Genomic DNA, 18,861 nt, shown 5'->3' with positions numbered 1-18,861 from the left:
CCCTCACTGATATTGATTGATCTGTCTCGCGTTGCCAAGCCTTCAACTTGTCCCGACGTCTCGTCTTTATCCCTCCTCGACAGCGTCCGGCCAGTCGGAGCAGCACCAGTCAGATTCCCCGATCCCTAGCAAAAGGCCCTCGTCGCGGTCGGAGACCTCCGAGAGCCCGCCGTACTCGAAGCGCCCCAGGGCAGCTGAAAAACAAGCTGCAGAGCAGGTGAGCGCCGCAAATCACAGAACTTTTAAGAGCAGCCATGTGTGAACTTCATAAAAGTCCAGCTTTTTTGTTGTTGTTGTTGTTGTTGTTTTTTTGTTCTCTCATTAGTAGGCCCTCATTATCAGCGTAAAACTTTCCAATTAGCAGAAGAACTACTTTGGATACGTTTTGTGTTGATCTTGCCAAGTCTTCTCATTCCATTCAGTACTTTCTTTTCAACTCTGCGAAAATTATTTTACCCTCTCAGCTGCAGTCGCATTGCTAATTGTATATAAGGTGGAAAATCAATAAGGTATTTGACAGATGAGAGCACTTTGAAGTGGGTGCCAAGAGTGAGTGGTTCTCACTATTACACACTTGTCTGTGATCAGAGGAATCTGGTTGCTTGAGGGAAGGCTTGCCTCACCCTACCCTCCTCATCTCCAGCTTCTCTTCCCTCACAAGCCATTTCACCCGATTAACCCTCCATGAATTCACCCCCCCGCCCTTCTCATCTGCCTCTCTATCTACTTTCACTCAGATGTACCAGTGCCCTTACTGCAAGTTCACCAACACGGACCTGAATCGTCTCAGAATGCACGTGATGACGCAGCACTCTGTCCAGCCCATGTTACGCTGTCCGCTGTGCCAGGACATGCTCAACAACAAGATCCACCTGCAGTTCCACCTCACGCACCTGCACAGTGTCGCGCCCGACTGTGTTGACAAGCTCATCGCCACAGTAAGTCTATGACATCATCAGAACGGCTTTCCAGACAGCAATGTGTGGATGTTATGGCTGCTTGCGAGGTTGGTCAAAGTGATTCATCGTCCTCGTCCATTCTCTGGGGAAATGAAATGCAATTGAGTCTAGTGGATGCAAAAAGTCTTCAGCTTTTTGGGTTTTTTTTTTGGTGATGAGCAGCATTGCGTTTGCGTCAATCATACCTTTTGGAAATGTGGTCCAATAATTTCAAATTTGGTTTCATCGGAACGCAGCACATTCCCCTACATGTGTTTTTGAGGTTTTGTTATGGTCCAAAGAAGCCAAAGTTCAGATCTTTGACCATAAATCCACAATGTATGTTTGGCGCTCACGCAACACTGCTCTTCACTATAAGGACGCCAAAGCTACAGTGAAGCGTCATGTTTTGAGGCTTTATTTCTTCAGCTAGAACCGGGGCCTCATACAAAAGTGGAGGGAATAAAGGGCCATTCCAAATAGCGTTAGCGCGAAATCTTTTGGCTTCTGCGAGAAAAGCAAGGAAAGGCAAGTTTTATCTGTGTGTCACGTTTCAAAAAGTTAATTCAAAGTGCTTTAAACATATCAAGGCACAATGGACCTTTCTGATGGCGATCTTGAGCTCCACCCCTTAGCCATGTCCCACAAGCTAACAAAATGGCGATTGAACAGAACATGTTTGAAGTCGATTCTCTATCGCGTATTCCATATAAAATTGCGGTATATTCAACTATTTCACGCAAGGATACTTACACGGAATTAAGATTTTGGACAGAACAGGACGCAATGTCAGAGTTACAGAGAAAGGTTGGCGATTCATGCAAAAACGTTTGACGCCTCACAAACTTCATATTGAATTCCAACAGGATAAAATAGTGATCGTACTGCAAATGTAAAGCAGGGTGAGTACTTTTTACTTGGAAAGATCACGAGTAATATCATTGCAGTTTTTAGAAGTGAGTGGGTGTATTCATTTGACTTGGTTCAAACTTAGAGAAGATACTTCTCCCTCACTTACCTTCGAACATACAGCCTTGTGTTTGTTGATATTGTCCACATTTAGTTCTACGTGCGCTGTTCCGCAAGCCTTTTATCCATCGTAGACACTTCGTTAACGGTGTTTTAGGCTTTGGAAAATGAATCAGCCGGGCCCCTCGTAACCTAGCAGGATATCTTTCATCAGAATTGCACGTTCCCCAAGCGCATCTGAGGACCACTTTTTCCAAGCGCACACGGCTGACAACCAGTGTTGCTTGTGGGACAGTACAGCGAGAGGGGCGTGTCAAGCCAGGGGTTAAGACAATGCGGCTATCTGATTGGCTATTATTGTACGAGTGATTGACAGGTCGGAAAGGTCCATTGAGAGTTGTGGCAGACCAGCCGTTCTCTGGAGGTTTGCTCCACATGAAAAGAAAAAGCACACAAAAATGTCAGCGAAAGCCTACTAGAAAATCTAAATTTTATGTGGTGGCTGTCAGATAACTTTAAAAAGTGCCGGGTGTGTGCTGACTCCCATTATATATATATATATATATATATATATATATATATATATATATATATTCTGAGCGCAGCCATGTTCACAATAAGATGGTGTGCACACTTTTTCAACCTCATGATCTGAGGTTTTTTTGTTTTTTGTTTTTTTACTTCCCCTCTCAAAAAAATGTTGTACAGGTTAAAAAGGATTTCAATGACTGTTTTTTTACACCACAAAATCATGCCATTTGAACAGGGTCTGTTTTTTTTGTATCCACTGTGAAAAACATGAATGCAATAAAGGTCCATAAAGGACACGATTAGGGGCGGATGGCCATTACACACGCAGGAAGTCAAAATCAACTAAATATGAATGGATCGTTCTATAATATGTGGGAATGTGTCTGTGGAAATTCCCGTGGAATGTGGAAAATGATCCAAAATATCGGCGAGGTCAGAAGTCCCAGATGTTTACGAGCAATCTCTGTTTTAGTAAATCCCAAAAGGGTGTTTGATTCAGAGTTTTCAGGGTCTTCCTCAGCAAACTCATCCAATCGTGCAGGAACAGTAAAATGGCTTACTTCAAAAACTGTCCCGTAAGATGAAGAATGAAATTTCAGTGAGAGCAGCCCAAACACCAGAATGATTCAGTAATGAATTAATCCGTGTGCTCCCATCGATAAACAGACTGAGCCAGATTTATATCAGCTGCAGTGTACTGGTGCATTGTTCTTGACTAAGTGTAGTCTCCTTGCTTCCAATAATGCTCATCAAAGGGGGAATAAAATTTTATTTGCCCCGTTTTCTTGTAAATCACTGAGCAAATCTTTGTTCTGTTCTATCTTGTACGGCTCAGTAGCCATACGGACAATCGCGCAGTAAAACATTTCTCTATCTGCCGCCTGGCCGTCTTCATCCCCCCCATCTCGAAAGTAAATGGCGAGCGCATTAGTATGGTAGACTGGAATATTTCCTTTATAGCGGTTGTAATGTACTGGAGCACTACACAGTAGCACGACAGAAGACCTGTAAAAAGCCAACACCTTTTCATAACTAGTGAATGCATTGCAAAGGGTCTCTTTCCTTTTCACTCATCTGAGGAGTATGATTAATTTTGAAATAGGTGACTTATTTCTTGCCAAGCATTCATAATATGATGTCCTCTCCTATCTTTCATCCCATTGTCTTCATCCCACCCTCCCTCCTTGTGTTTTCACCCAAAGTCAATTTAGGCTTCTTCCTAGGATTTCTTTCCGGACACTTTTATTCCCCCACTTGGGTGTTTTCAATGTTTTAGCGTGGGATTTTAATTAAAGTCTCATGCTAGTTCATCATTATATAATTGGTATAAATGTTTAATTATGCCTCCCGGCTATTTGGCCACTGGTAGTGCTGTTTTCCTAATCTTATAGACGAATTTCCTAATTAAACAAAACGTTTTTTGTCTAAGGGCATACAAGTTACAAACAGTTCTTTATACCCCCCAGCCGTCCCTCTCGCTCTTTGCTTCATTATCAGTCTGTGTAAGACTGGAGCAATGAAAATGAGCTTCATTAATTTTGGGTCTGGCTGGATGATAGCCATTTTGAACTATGTTTGCCAATTAGACGGGCCAATTCAAAAGTGACCTTGGGATACTTTGCTCTTTCCTCTAATAGCCTAATAAAGTAGTTGTCTCGAATCATTCTGCTTTGTTTTTGTTTTGCGGCTCGATTCTGCCAGACCAGAGTGAGCGACACAGAGTGCACAATGGCAATATGTTCATTTTTAATTACGTGTGAAGTCTCACGAATCATGTGCTGTATAAAAATGTTGTTTCCTATATAGCGTAGCTCTACCAAACTGTTCTAAAAGAGTAATACTGGTTCGTTTGTGGATGCTGCAAAACATTAAATGCTAATAATGCTTGTTTTTTTTCTCCCTGCCAGATAACAGCAACTGATGTCCTACCAGCAAGCATGTTCATACCTGTTCCTGGTCCAGAAAAAGAGTCTCAGAACCCATCTCATGCTGTCGCCAATGCTGAAGATACAACAAAACAAGCTGGTTAGTATCTGGCATCGCTGCTGAAGTAAATAAAGGACATCATGTAGTTTTTCAGGGATTACAAAAGGTTTAAAAAAAAAATGCTTTGGGACGAGCAAATTAGCCTTTGTCATATCTTAATGCTCTTTTTTTTTTTCTCTCCACAGATGCTTTAAATGCTGACCTGGAGAAGGCAGTTTCACTTCCGACAGAAATAGCAGAAGCTCACAAGTCGCCTCAAGAAGATCAACAGACGGAGAAGGATGATGCGTCTGGATTTCTGTGCTGGAAGAAAGGCTGTAATCAAGTGTTCAAGTCGTCAAACTCTCTCCAGGTGCACTTCAATGAGGTTCACAACAAAAGGCCTCAGCTTCCTGTTTCGGATCGCCATGTCTACAAGTACCGTTGTAACCAGTGCAGCTTGGCTTTCAAGACTGTGGAGAAGCTACAGCTCCATTCCCAGTATCACGTGATCCGAGCGGCCACCATGTGCTGCCTCTGCCAGCGGAGCTTCAGGACACTTCAAGCCTTGAAGAAACATTTGGAAACCAGCCACTTGGAGCTTAGTGAAGCTGATATCCAGCAGCTGTACGGGGGTTTATTGATGAATGGTGACATTATGGTCATGGGTGACCCAACCCTTGGTGAAGAACATGGTGGTCTGGGAGATGATGACAAAGAGGGAGATGACAGTGACCCAGAGGAAAAGCAAAGTCCAACAGGAAGTGACTCTGGCTCACTGCTGGAAGATTCTGGTTCTGAACCGAAACGTGCTTTGCCGTTCAGAAAGGGTCCCAACTTTACCATGGAGAAATTCTTAGATCCATCTCGTCCGTTCAAGTGTACTGTCTGCAAAGAGTCGTTCACACAGAAGAATATTCTGCTGGTGCACTATAACTCTGTCTCTCACCTTCACAAGGTGAAGAGAGCGCTTCAGGAGTCCACCACTGGTCAGCCAGAGCCTACGAGCAGTCCTGACAACAAGCCATTCAAGTGTAGCACTTGTAATGTGGCATACAGCCAGAGTTCAACTTTGGAGATCCACATGCGCTCCGTTCTTCACCAAACAAAAGCCAGGGCGGCCAAACTTGAAGCTGCAGGAGGCATAACTAGCTCTACAAGTTCTACTGGTGGTGGAGGTTCAATCATCAGCACTTCAACGGCCAGTCCAGGTCCAGCAAGCAATTCAACAACCAACTCTACCAACCATGGCTCCTCTGGGTCTCAAACAGTTCAGAGTGTTCTCGGTGGAAACCACACCTCCCAGAGTCATAGCCATGAAACTAGCAGCTCCCTCAGCAGCCAATCCTCACCGTCAGAGAACAATGAGGTCAAAAAGGCTAAATACGCAGATGTGCTATCTACACGGGGACAACAACAGCTTCAGCAACAACAGCAATTAGCTCATGCCCAAGCCCAAGCTCAGCTTCAGCAGGAGCTCCAGCAGCAGGCTGCTCTTCTACAATCCCAGCTCTTTAACCCAGCACTTCTGCAGCACTTCCCGATGACAACTGATGCACTTCTCCCCTTACAGCAGCAGCAGCTGCTGTTTCCTTTCTACATTCCTGGAGCGGAATTCCAACTAAACCCAGAGATCAACATCAGTAATTCAGCACTTAGCCTAACAGGAGCAACCACCTCCTCGTTGCTAGAAGATCTCAAGAACTCAGCCCAGCAGAGCTGTTTGCAGCAGCAACTGATGCATCACCACCTTCAGCAGCAACAGCAACAGCAGCAGCAGCAGCCTCACTCACAGGCTCAGTCTCAGATGGCATTGCTGCAACAGACTGCTTCTCTCCAACAGCAGGTTGAAAAAAAGCAGAAGCCTCCCATGCAAAATGACAAAGATATCCAACGAGACAAAGATGCACCTGAAAAAAATGAGGATGTCAACAAAGATTTAGTGGACAAACTCAAGGAAAGGAAGGACATTCAACACATTTCAAACAGTATTAACCATGACTCTGGGTTACTTCCGCCAAGGATTGCGTCAGATGCTCGTGGCAATGCAACCAAGGCCCTGCTGGAAAATTTTGGGTTCGAGTTAGTGATTCAGTATAATGAAAATAAGCAAAAAGCCCAGAAAAGGGGGACTGGGCTGACAGGATCAAGTGGACCAGGTGGGATCACAAGAGTGGTGGACCCCATTGAGGGATTGGAGAAACTGGAATGTGAAGCCTGCGGCAAACTGTTTTCAAATATACTGATTCTAAAGAGCCACCAGGAGCATATCCACCAGGCTTTCTTCCCATTTCGATCCCTCGAGAGATTTGCCAAGGAATACAGAGAGAATTATGATAAACTGTATCCGCTGAGACCCCCTACACCAGAGGCTCCTCCAGCTCCTCCACCTCCGCCTCCACCCCCTCCGCCCCAAAGAGCTCCTACACCAAATATTCCTGTGTCTGCAGCCTCACTCACGCCTCCAACTGCACCGACTCCACAGGCTCCAGTTCCAATGCCACAAATTCCCATGCCAATGGATTTGCCAATCTTCTCGCCACTTATGATGCAGCCCATGTCTCTCCAGTCTTTGCCCAGCCAGCTGACCTCTCAGCTACCTTCTGTCGAACCCAGCCTGGCCTCAGACTTGGCCCAGCTCTACCAACAACAGCTCACCCCAGCCATGCTACAGCAGCAACAGAACAAGAGGCCACGGACACGAATCACAGATGACCAGCTTCGGGTACTCCGGCAGTACTTTGATATAAACAATTCACCTAATGAAGAACAGATTAAAGAGATGGCAGATAAATCAGGACTACAGCAGAAAGTCATAAAGCACTGGTTCAGAAATACGCTTTTCAAAGAGAGACAACGCAACAAAGACTCCCCATACAACTTCAATAATCCACCAACCACAACACTTGAAGATACTAAAATTGACTCAAAACCGCCTTCCCCTGAACCACAAAAGCAAGACTTCTATGGAAGTAAGCGATCTTCTAGAACTAGATTTACGGACTACCAGCTAAGAATACTCCAAGATTTCTTCGATGCGAATGCTTATCCAAAGGATGATGAGTTTGAACAGCTTTCCAACCTTCTGAGCCTCCCCACCCGTGTCATTGTTGTATGGTTTCAAAATGCTCGCCAGAAGGCGAGGAAGAATTATGAAAATCAAAGTGATGGGGGAAAAGACGGGGAGAGGCGAGAACTCTCGAACGATCGCTATATTCGCACCACAAATTTGAACTACCAGTGCAAAAAATGCAACCTGGTGTTCCAGAGAATATTTGATCTCATAAAACATCAAAAGAAGTTGTGCTACAAAGACGAAGATGAGGATGGACAATATGACAGTCACAATGAGGATTCCCCTGATCTTTCCAATGAATGTTATACTCCCTCTGGTTCTTCCTGCCACACCCCAATGCCCTCCTCTTCAAGTATCTGTCCACTTCCACCTTCGACGTCAGCATTCTCCCATCTCTCTTCAGCTGATAAGGAGGAGGGGTCACCAATCACCATTTCAAATCTCCATGAAGAAAAGTCAAAAGACCTGGCAGACCTTTCGGGAGATCCCCCAATTAAGACCTCTATTAAGCAGGAAAACGTACCTCAACCCCAATCAGAGTCACAAAAGCATAGACATCCAAGAGAAGATAATATTCAAGCTATTTCCAAGCCCAACAAACATTCCTCTCCTTCCTTCTCTCAGCAGCAGCTGCAGTGTGGTCCGTCGGCTTCTCAGACAAGCCAGGCCCCCTCTCAAAGCTCTCACATGAGCCACAATCCGCACCTGAGTTCTGCGACACAACAAATGGCGCAGCAGCTCATCCCATATCAGTGTGATCAGTGCAAGATTGGCTTCCCCTCCTTCGAGCACTGGCAGGAGCACCAGCAATTACACTTCCTCTCTGTGCAGAATCAGTTCATCCACCCGCAATTCATTGACCGCTCAATGGACATGCCTTTCATGCTATTTGACCCGAGCAATCCTCTCCTGGCGAGTCAGTTACTCTCCGGGGCAATGCCCCAGATTCCCAGCAGCTCTGCCACTTCTCCGTCCACCCCCACATCCACAATGAACTCCCTGAAGAGGAAGTTAGAGGAGAAAGCTGGCACGAGCCCAGGAGAGAATGACAGCACAAACAGTGAGGAGCCGCATAGAGACAAGCGGCTTAGAACCACCATCACACCTGAGCAACTGGAGATACTTTATCAGAAGTACCTACTGGATTCTAATCCGACACGCAAGATGCTGGACCACATTGCTCATGAGGTGGGGCTGAAGAAGAGAGTGGTGCAAGTCTGGTTTCAAAATACCAGAGCAAGAGAACGAAAAGGCCAGTTCCGAGCAGTGGGGCCTGCTCAAGCTCACCGGAGATGTCCCTTCTGCAGAGCTCTTTTTAAAGCAAAAACTGCCCTCGAGGCGCACATTCGCTCTCGTCATTGGCACGAGGCCAAACGTGCCGGCTATAATTTAACCCTCTCTGGTATGTTACCTGACCACGAGGGCATTCAAATTAAGTTGGACGCCTTGGAGACGTCGAGCTATTCCCAAATGGCGGCTTCAAACATGGACGGACAAAGCTCCTCCATGTCTCCCGTCAGTAGAGGAATGGATTCCTCTCCCAGGGCTCTACTGAGTCCTTCATCAATTAAAGTTGAAGGAATGGAGGATTTTGAGAACTCCACCATGTCTGCTGTGAACCTCACCTTCGATCAAAACAAACTGGACAATGACGACTGTTCGTCTGTTAATACAGCCATCACAGATACAACTACAGGTGATGAGGCCAACGCTGATAACGACAGTGCCGATGCGAAACACAGCCAGAGTAGCAGTGACTACCTGACTAAGCCTGGGAGCACGATCCCCATCCTTGAAAATGATGACCAAATGTCCTCCGGGCTCGTAAGCCCCGCCACAAGCTATTATGCTAAGGACTATGAAAACGAACACATAATTGACCACAGTGAGACATCCAGCCTGGCGGATCCTTGCTCGCCGAGTCCTGGAGCTTCAGGCACCAGGAGCATCGACAGCGGTGATCGTCCTGGTCAAAAACGCTTCAGAACGCAGATGACAAACCTCCAGCTTAAAGTATTGAAATCCTGTTTTAACGACTACAGGACTCCCACGATGCTGGAATGTGAGGTACTCGGCAACGATATCGGACTTCCAAAGAGAGTGGTTCAGGTGTGGTTTCAAAATGCCCGGGCCAAGGAGAAAAAGGCAAAACTCAACATGGCCAAGCACTTTGGTATTAATCAGACATCATACGAGGGGCCGAAGACTGAATGCACTTTGTGCGGTGTCAAGTACAGCGCCCGGCTCTCCGTTCGCGATCACATATTTTCCCAGCAGCACATCTCCAAGGTGAAGGACACCATCGGCAGCCAGATCGACAAGGAAAAGGAATACTTTGACCCGGCGACTGTCCGTCAGCTGATGGCTCAGCAGGAGATGGACCGCATTAAGAAGGCCAACGAAGTTTTAGGATTGGCGCAGCAGCAGGCCATGCAGCAACAGGGAATGTTTGACAACCCCGCCATGCAGGCGCTGAACCTTCAGTCAGCCTATTCCAACCTACAAGGCATTCCGCCTGTCCTCTTGCCGGGGGTGGGGAGCCCCTCTCTTTCCAGCTTTAACTCGTCTAATTCAGGTATGCTGCAGCAGTTTCACTTAAATAAAGTCAAACCATCTACATTTGTAATGCAGCTATTACAAACATCATCTTGTATAAGTAAATTTTGTTTTAAATTTCACCAATTTGTATTCGCTATTCGTTGACACCAAATCAAAGAAGCAAAAAAAAAACTCATAGGACCTCGTTGACGAACTGTGCAGATTTTTGCTTAAATCGTGCGCCTGCACCTTCAAATCCGTGATTTGTCTGGATGTTCGTATTTAGATTTGTTTGTACTCTGCGAACAAATTTAGAACCTCCTTAGACCATGTGTGTGCGCAAATAGTGCAGGATCAGGTTTAAAAAAAAAAAAACATCGCTTCATTGTGTATCTTTTAATCAAGATGCACGAAGCATTTATAAAAATAATAATAACTCGAATCAGGAATTTGCTAATCAGTTGACTAATTGCCTAAATACCCTAGAAAGGGACACAATTTACCCTTGTTCTGTTCAAGTTCTTTTACATGTGTCCAACGCTGCGTGCGGTCCGACGTTGGCATTCAATGAGCAGCAAAGGCCAACGGTTTGCTCACATTTACTACTTTTTCCAAGGCTTCAGTATTCTTTCTAATCCCTACAGTACATCTCGTTTTTATTTTATTCTGCATGTGCAAATGCGAACCACTAAATTGTGACGGACTCCAATCGGCACATGGCCCCTAAATTTTCTGTGCCTTCCAACGCGACAGTAATTTCTTGAATTCTATCATCTACAAATGCTTTGCTGTGCTGTATTTATTCCTTACTAAGTATGTATTTTTACAATCTATGCAGTGTTTGTTCATTCCTGCCTCAGATTGTTTTTGTTTTGTGCTGAATTCCCACATTGAACTTCAGAATGAATTTAAAGATGGAACAAAATGATTACCCGATCTCCCGCACGATAAGGCGCACCTAAAAGCCTTTAATTTTTTTTAAAAAGCCGACGGTGCGCCTTATATATGGATGTATATATTGAGCCTTTAGTGCAGCTCCATCTAATGGATGCATAACGTAACCCCAGCCTGTACTGTAGCGTCTATTCTATGTACCTTACAATCCGGTGCACCTTATAATGCAGTGTGCCTTATAGATGGAACATTCATTGGAAATGCGCCTTATCATACGGTGCGCCGTATAGTGCAGAAAATACGATAATATGCCAATGGCACGATGGCGCAACTGGTTAGATCGTTTCCCTCACTGTTCTGAGGACCGGGATTCAAATCCCAGCCCTGCATGTTTGGAGTTCGCATGTTCTCCCCTTACCTGTGTGGGTTTTCTCCGGGCACTCCAGTTTCTTCCAACATCCCAAAAACATGGATTCGGTGGAGACTCTAAATTGCTCTTAGGTGTGATTGTGAGTGCAACTATTGTTTGTCCAATTTAGGGTGTACCCCGCCTCCTGCCCGATTATAGCTGGTGTAGGCCCCAGCATTTCCGCGACCCTCGTGAGGATAAGCTGCTCATTGGATGGATGGATGGATGGATGGATGGATGGATGGATGGATGGATGGATTACCTTACTATATACAGTGGCTAGCAAGCTTTCCAATGATACAAACATTTTGAAAGCGCATAAATATTTTTAAAAAGTCCAATGTTTTTGCATCATGACGTTTTTTTTTACCTTTCAAATCTCTTGTGACATTAATCCTTAAATCAACTTGAGGCCTAGTGTGAGAACATTTATTAGTTCTTGAATCTTGCTCCCTTTTGGGACAGTCCTGTATTATAGCAGTACATGTACTGTATTGTCCCCTCAAACAAATCCTGTATGCGTTTCTTTTGCTTCGGTATTGCCTAGTCGATAAGAGAGTATGTTCAAAAACGAGGACAATTAAATATGTTATCCAAATCTTGAAAGAGATGCTCTTACCAGAACTCAGTTAACGCCTTACCTATTGTTCTGTTTTCTACACTTCACAAAACTGCAGCTTTAACTCCTCCCAAAGCTTCAAACTTGCTGAACATGCCCGGTGCCGGTGTTCCCTCGCCGAGCCTGCCCACGTCCGGATTGGCCAACAAGCCTCCCTCATCGTCGTCGCTGTCCGCTTCGTGCGCGGCGCAGACGAACACATCTGCGTCGCACTCGAGCCCCACGTCGACGTCCAAATCCACTTCCTCGAGCACCCCGTCCGTCTCCCGGCCCGAGCACCCCAAAGAGCGTGACGTTGAGCGGTTAAGAGAGAAGGAAAAGCCCAAGGAAAAGAGCGAGAAGCCCTCGACCCCGTCATCGACTGGAAGCACCCCTGCCCCTTCCACTTCTGCTGCCAGCGCCAAGAAGGAAAAGCCAGACCCAGCTGTTCCAGCCACGTCCATGCCTACGCCCGGTATGGAGTACGTGGTAGACCCTGGCCAGCTTCAAGCCCTGCAGGCCGCCTTGGCTTCTGACCCTACAGCTCTTCTCACAAACCAGTTCCTGCCCTACTTCATGCCTGGCTTTTCCCCGTACTACACCCCGCAGATCCCCGGCGCTCTCCAAGGTGGTTACCTGCAACCAATGTACGGTATGGAGAGTCTGTTCCCCTACAACCCCGCATTGTCGCAAGCACTGATGGGCCTGTCTCCGGGGTCCCTGCTTCAGCATTACCAGCAATATCAGCAGAGCTTGCAGGAAGCACTACAGCAGCAGCAGCGGCAGCTTCAGCAGATCCAGCAACCCAAGGCGAGCCAAACCCAAGCTCCTCCTAAATCCTCGGGGGACCGGAAAGAACCTGCCAAAGATCCGGTGAAAACGGAGGAGCAAAAGGGCAACCACCACAGTGCATCCCCCACCACACCTTCCACCTCCTCCACCCACAACAAAGCATGCGCCGAGCAGAACGAGGTGGACGGCAAAGCGGTGGACCCCCATTCGGACCAGTTCATCGTGCCCAAGGTGCAGTACAAGCTGGCATGCCGGAAGTGTCAAACAGTTTTCACCAAGGAAGAAGCGGCGATGACGCACCTCAAGTCTAACTGTTTTTTTGGTCAGTCTGTGGCGAACCTGCAAGAGATGTTGCTGCGCGTCCCCAGCGGCGTAGGCGCAGGGGCTGGAAGTCTCTACGACTGCCTGGCTTGCGACACTACGTTGGATGGTGAAAAAGCGCTCAGTCAACATCTGGATTCAGCTTTGCACAAACACAGAACAATCAAGCGAACAGCCAGCAATGCCAAAGAGCACGCTACTAGTTTATTACCTCACTCTTCAGCCTGCTTCCCCAATCCTAACACCACATCTACCTCGCAGCCTGCCACTCATCCCATCAGCAGCCCCACCCCGCCGCCAACGACATCAGCCGCCACGCCGTCGCCCGCCGCGCCCGCCGCCCTCTGCTCCTCCTCCGGCGCCCAGCTCCACGCCGCAGCCGCCGGCAAACCCTGGCCCCAGACCCCTTTCTCCAGAGCTTTAGTCGGGAAGCCCAACGCCAGTCCCTCCTACGCTTCCTCCCTGTTCCCTCCCGTGTCCTCACCCTCAACGGTTACCTCAAGTTCATTGAGCACCTCAGGAGTTCAGACCTCGATACCAACAGACGTCTTTACCGACGAGTCCGACTCTGACAGCAGTCACAAGTCGGCAGACAGACTGGGCAGGACGGCGGACGAGCCGCAGCAACCTGGGTTTGTCAAAGACAGTAGTGCGTGTAGTAGTAATCTCGCTAGCGTAGGAACAGACTCCATCAGATTGTAAAACAGCTTTCGGTGATGGACAACGATTAAAAAAAAAAAAAAAAAAAAATACAAAAATGAACAAAAAAAACCCCAACAAATGGAAAAAAAAAAACAGAAAAAAGCAGCAATGTTAAATACGTTAAAGGTATACAAACCAATTTCAGAAAAAGATGTAAAGACTTACTGCAATTCCAAAGCTTGTAACCAAAAACTTTAAATGTTAATGGATTGTTTTCCCATATCAACATGCTGGTTTCCATTTTGTTTTGTTTTGCTCAACTGAAACACGCGCACACTGATCATATGTGAGGAGAGGAAAAAAGATTGATGCGGAGGAAAAAGCTGACAAACGGCCCAAGATGTACCCCCTTTGAAAAATTCCCAATCGAGCCTTTTTGTTTGAGTAATAATTTATATTTAATAGCACACTCGCAAAAAAAGCCAGTATGTACTGTATGGGAGAATAGTCCGGTCCATGTTCCTGCTATTGAAGCATTCAGATACCAATGGCTTGCAAAAGTGGGAAAAAAAAAAAAAAATAATAATAATAATGTATTGTCTATTTTATTCTCAGGTCAATGGCTCACAAATGTTTTGTTCTGTGACACAAGTCCGTTCGTTCCACATTTGCTTTCTTCACACCTTGAGTTATTCGGCGCAACGTTTTAATTGGCGTGAAAAATTCATAACGGCATTTTTACGGGCATTAAGACGGCAGTTCATTGGCTAGACGGAGGAGGCGACGAGAGCGTTGCAGACATGAAGAATTGAACTTTCAAGAGGAGGAGGAGACAAACATTAAAAAAAAAACCACCCCCACACTGTATTTATAATAGTTCCGAATATTTTTTGGTGTTATGTAGATCATTGGATTGGAAATGAGATTAAGCAGTATGGTAGCCTGAAGAAGAAGAAGAGAAAAAACAACAACTTTTGTGTACATTGAGCTTTTTGTATTGTCCACCTTTTAAGACGCTTCATTCGATGTTGTCTCGATCATTCCGATAGATTAGATGATGGGCAGGTAATTTATCCAAATGATATTTCTTATTCTCCAACTACTCGGGAGGCATCCGAGCAGATTTCCCCCTCCTGGAACCGCTTTAAGCATTATTTAAAAACCTAAGGGTCAGTTGGTACCGCATCAACTGGATGAAAACATATTGTGGGTAAAATATTGAAATTTTAATTTTTATTTAATTTTTTTTTGGTTTGTTACCTTCGTGCACTTATTACTGTCTGACTCCCATGACCCACTCTTACGTGTCGTTATCTTCGCACTTATTTCCCTCGGCTTGTCCTCTGTCGTCCATGTAGTGTGGCTACACTTTTTATTTCATTTTATTTCTTTTGTCATTCATGAAAATGAAAAAAAAATAAGAATACTCATAATAATTCTCACGCTTTAAGACAAAAAGAAAATCCAAAGACTGAACACTTTTCACCGTCGGTGCATAAAGATGAGAAAAGAGGCTTCTTTATACTTGATCATTTGTTGCTGTTTTTAAAGGAAAGAAAAGAAAGTTTTAAAAAGATGAAAGGAGTTGGCATCGGAGTTGCCCATTTTTTTTTTTTTTTTTTGCTTCCCGGCAAGCAAACGGGCGGCTTTTTGACGTAAATACCAAAAAAAAAAAACAAAAAAGGGCCCTCGTCCTTGCATTGTGGAGTAGCACCGTTACAGAGTCATTGCAGTTTGTAAAATAGAGTTATCGATCTTTCTTTGACCTTTGACACATTCAAATGTCCATTTTTTTTTCTTTTTTTAAAGATCATGTAATAGGTCTGGTCTTCAAGGACATACGTTTTGCTGCTAATGTAGAATTTTGAAAGGAAAAAAAAAAGTACCTAGATGCATGCTCATTTTTGCTTTTTTGGCAAAGCTTTAACAAAAACAAACAATAAACCGATTTCTTGCCTCTGCAACACATTTTTTTGGGGGGGGTTTCTTGTTGCAAAAACGGAACTTTGAAGACTGTGAATATGTATGTTCCAAAGGACATTTTGATGATTTTTCTTTTCATTTTTGGACAGACCAATGTTTTGAAGCCAATGATCTATGACATTTGTGAAGAACAGTGCATTCCAAATATCGCAACGTTTTTTTTCTTCCTTCTTAAGAAGCAAGGACTGATCTTTTCTCATTTGAATTCTTTTAACTGTCATCATCTCTTTTCGCTCCGATTTTTCCCCACCCTCGTGTACATTTTTTCCTGAACAAAGTGATCTCCAGAGGTCCGTTTGTTGCAGGCGTGGAACGCTCCATCCAGGCGAGGTTGTTGCGCACTTGTTAAGCAAGTAATGGTGGTTACCAAAAAAAAAAAAAAGTGTATATAATGCGTACATCCGGTACTGATGTGTCTCCTGGGTTTTAATCACGGTTTTTGCCAGTCAACGTGAAACTAGTTTCAGAGGCGAACGATAGCTTTTTAACTAAGGTGCGACACCCCCCCGACCCCCTTGCCCCCCCCCCCCTTCTCCCCATGCAGGGAAATCCAGCAATGAGTAAGCAGGGTGCCACTTTTACGCATAGATTACAGGTCTTGAGGGGCATCTTCATTCCAAAGCATTTTTTTTTTCTGCTCGCTAGGAGGTTTTTTTTGTTGTTGTTGTTGTTGTTGTTGTTTTTGGAGATGTCCCTTGGTTCAAACAGCAAGGAGGCGTTCGTGTCCCAAAGAAGTCACCCCCGCTTCGTTGTATCGCAATGGAAACTTATGTGCATAGGTACCCTCACCCTTTCACGGATAACCAACAAAAAAAAATGTATATTTTTGCAACCAAAACCAAGACTTATTTAAATTTGTGAAGAAACTTCTTTTTGACCAGTATTGTACAGCCAATTTATATAGATATATGTCTACGCCCCAATAATCTCGAATGCCTTTTGGTTTTGATACCACAGCATGTTGTTCATCTGCAAGCGCGCTACTTCTCAAAAAGTTCAGTCTCCCTGAAATTGGGTACTTTATTTTCTGTTTAGGAATCTATGCCCTTTAAATATATTTTAATTTCCCTATAATTTCAAGCATATATTTTAATTTTCTATATTTTTACGCTATTGTTGTTTCTGTATATTATTTTTTAAAATCATAAATTAACACTAACTTTGATTTATTTTTTTTTTAATTAGGAAACAAATACAAAAATATGTCCTGGTCACTTTATTGTGTGTGTTCTTTTTTTTTTTTTTTTTTAATATATTTGTTTTGTTAGTTCCAATTTATCTTATTTCCAAAGTTCAAGTGTAATCATTTTGGCTCTCTTGTAAAAGACAAATCCCTACACCAGATGCACCATTAGTATGCGTATTTGTGTGTGTGTGCGCGTGGAGCCAATTAACCCCCCCCCCCCTAGTTTCTTTTGTGTTACACATCAAAACAAAGTGAACCGCAATTTGGAGTAATTGATCAAATGAAATGATCAAAGCGACTGTGATCGCTTTCACTGATCGTATGAATGCGGCCGAAGCTTCGTGCAGTTCCAAAAAGGAACATTTTTCCACATTCCCCCTTAAAAAAAAGAAATAATAATAATAAATAATAATTGAAAAAAAAAATTAAGTGTATATTTTATCAAAGTGTTACCGTGGATTATCTGTTCCCACAAAATCCACATTTGGATACTTGGTGGAAATTCTAAAAGTGACGAGGTTACGCTATCGAGGTCATCTTTCGCCCCACTGTGAAAAGGAGTGTGTACCTGTATACAGATATAGATATATTTAAAACAAAAAAAAACATCACTTCTTGTTTGTTTCTGAGATGAAGAAGGACTGAAAAATCCCCAAAAAAAATCAGACTCTGGGAAGCTTTTTGGAGTTCTTGTCGGGAGGACACGAGAAGCTGCGGGCACACCAAAACCGGGCACGGGGAGCTGAGGGCAGGCTCCGAAACAGCTTTAAATTTTCATTTTTTTATTTTTGTTTTGAAACACCTCCTTATCTGATTATTGACAATGAGAATGGACTCTGGAGCTGACGGATGTGTGACAGACCGAGAGAGAGAGAGAGAGAGAGAGAGAGAACTGAATCTTGACTCCAGCTGCTCTTTCCTCCTTTCTTTCTCCCCCATCTGCCTCGTTTCTGCCCCTCCGATGGACGTTGCCCGAATTTCAGGACATGACGGACAGAGACGCCGGCCTCTTTCCCCCCCTCCTTCGCGTTGCTACCTGCACCCCCCCCCCCTCCTCCATCTCACCCACCCCCTGTTTGTCTTCGCCAAGACAAGCAAAGCTCGCAAAGTCGCGGCAGCTCGCCCCTCTCTCTGTTGGTTATGTCAAAAAAAAAGAAAGAAATTAACACCAGAGGGAAGGGTGGGGTTCTCCATACTGTCTTTTTTTTTTAAAAAAAAAAGAGGCAGTTGTACACTTAAAGAAAAGCGTATTAACCAAAATCAACTAACAACCAAACAACCAATAGCTCCAACTTCAAAGATGAACTGTTACTTGGGGCGATCTGTTCCTTTTGTGACTTCTGGTGCCACAACTTTTGTTTTTGTTTTTGTTTTGTTTTTTTAAAAAATTTTCAATATCTTTTTCCCCTCCCCGTTTCCTTAAATGACTCCTCGCTCGAGCCTCGTAAGCATGGCTCTGAGGGCTCCGAGCGGCCCAGCCGAGGGTAGAAAGAAGAGAAAAAAAAAAACAGCCTTGCAATGTACAAAAAAGAGCAAGTTAAACCAAAAATGTTGTTCTTGATGTCTTTTCTATACTGTAGTCTTGTTAGCTTTTTTGTTACTGTAATTATATGATGAAGATTTCCAGACTGTACCAAATGACATGGAAACTGACATACATACAAAACCACATGGAACTTCTGACTTTTAAAGAAACTTTTGTCACAAAAAAACCTTGTTGTCCTAGTTAAGTTGATTGTAGATGTTAATTGAATATACTCCTTTGAAAATATTTCATCAAGTATGTTTCTTGCTCATTGTGATACATTAAAATAAGTATGAGCATCGACCTCTGGGATTCGGACTCTTTCTTCTATTGCTCGGACGAATAAATACGATGCACTCCTCGTAATTGTGTCAGTAAAAAACATTGCTTGCATTAAAAAAAAAAAATATATGAATATACACCCCAAATAGATCATTTCCTGTTTCTTTTTATTAATAGGCACTCGCTGGACAGAACTTTAGGTAGACCGCCAA

At 44.3% G+C, this 18,861-nt stretch overlaps 1 protein-coding gene across 9 annotated transcripts in view; it reads left to right on the top strand.

Annotated features, from left to right (window-relative positions):
- Nucleotides 1-18,658, top strand: part of zfhx3b (zinc finger homeobox 3b) — a 418,235-nt gene extending 399,577 nt beyond the window's left edge. For all 9 annotated transcript variants that reach the window (XM_061813996.1, XM_061813993.1, XM_061813994.1 and 6 more), the window contains 5 exons: nucleotides 84-217; nucleotides 738-938; nucleotides 4,346-4,463; nucleotides 4,610-10,054; nucleotides 11,998-18,658. In XM_061813996.1, the coding sequence (XP_061669980.1) occupies nucleotides 84-217; nucleotides 738-938; nucleotides 4,346-4,463; nucleotides 4,610-10,054; nucleotides 11,998-13,733 (7,634 nt within the window). In that variant the 3' untranslated portion in view covers nucleotides 13,734-18,658. The remainder of the gene's footprint in view (nucleotides 1-83; nucleotides 218-737; nucleotides 939-4,345; nucleotides 4,464-4,609; nucleotides 10,055-11,997) is intronic.
- The last annotated feature ends 203 nt before the right edge of the window (nucleotides 18,659-18,861 follow it).

This window comes from Syngnathoides biaculeatus, chromosome 3, assembly GCF_019802595.1.
Source record: "Syngnathoides biaculeatus isolate LvHL_M chromosome 3, ASM1980259v1, whole genome shotgun sequence".
NCBI lineage: Eukaryota > Metazoa > Chordata > Actinopteri > Syngnathiformes > Syngnathidae > Syngnathoides > Syngnathoides biaculeatus.
Note: the sequence above shows the minus strand (reverse complement) of the source record. Positions and strands in the feature narration are given on the sequence as shown.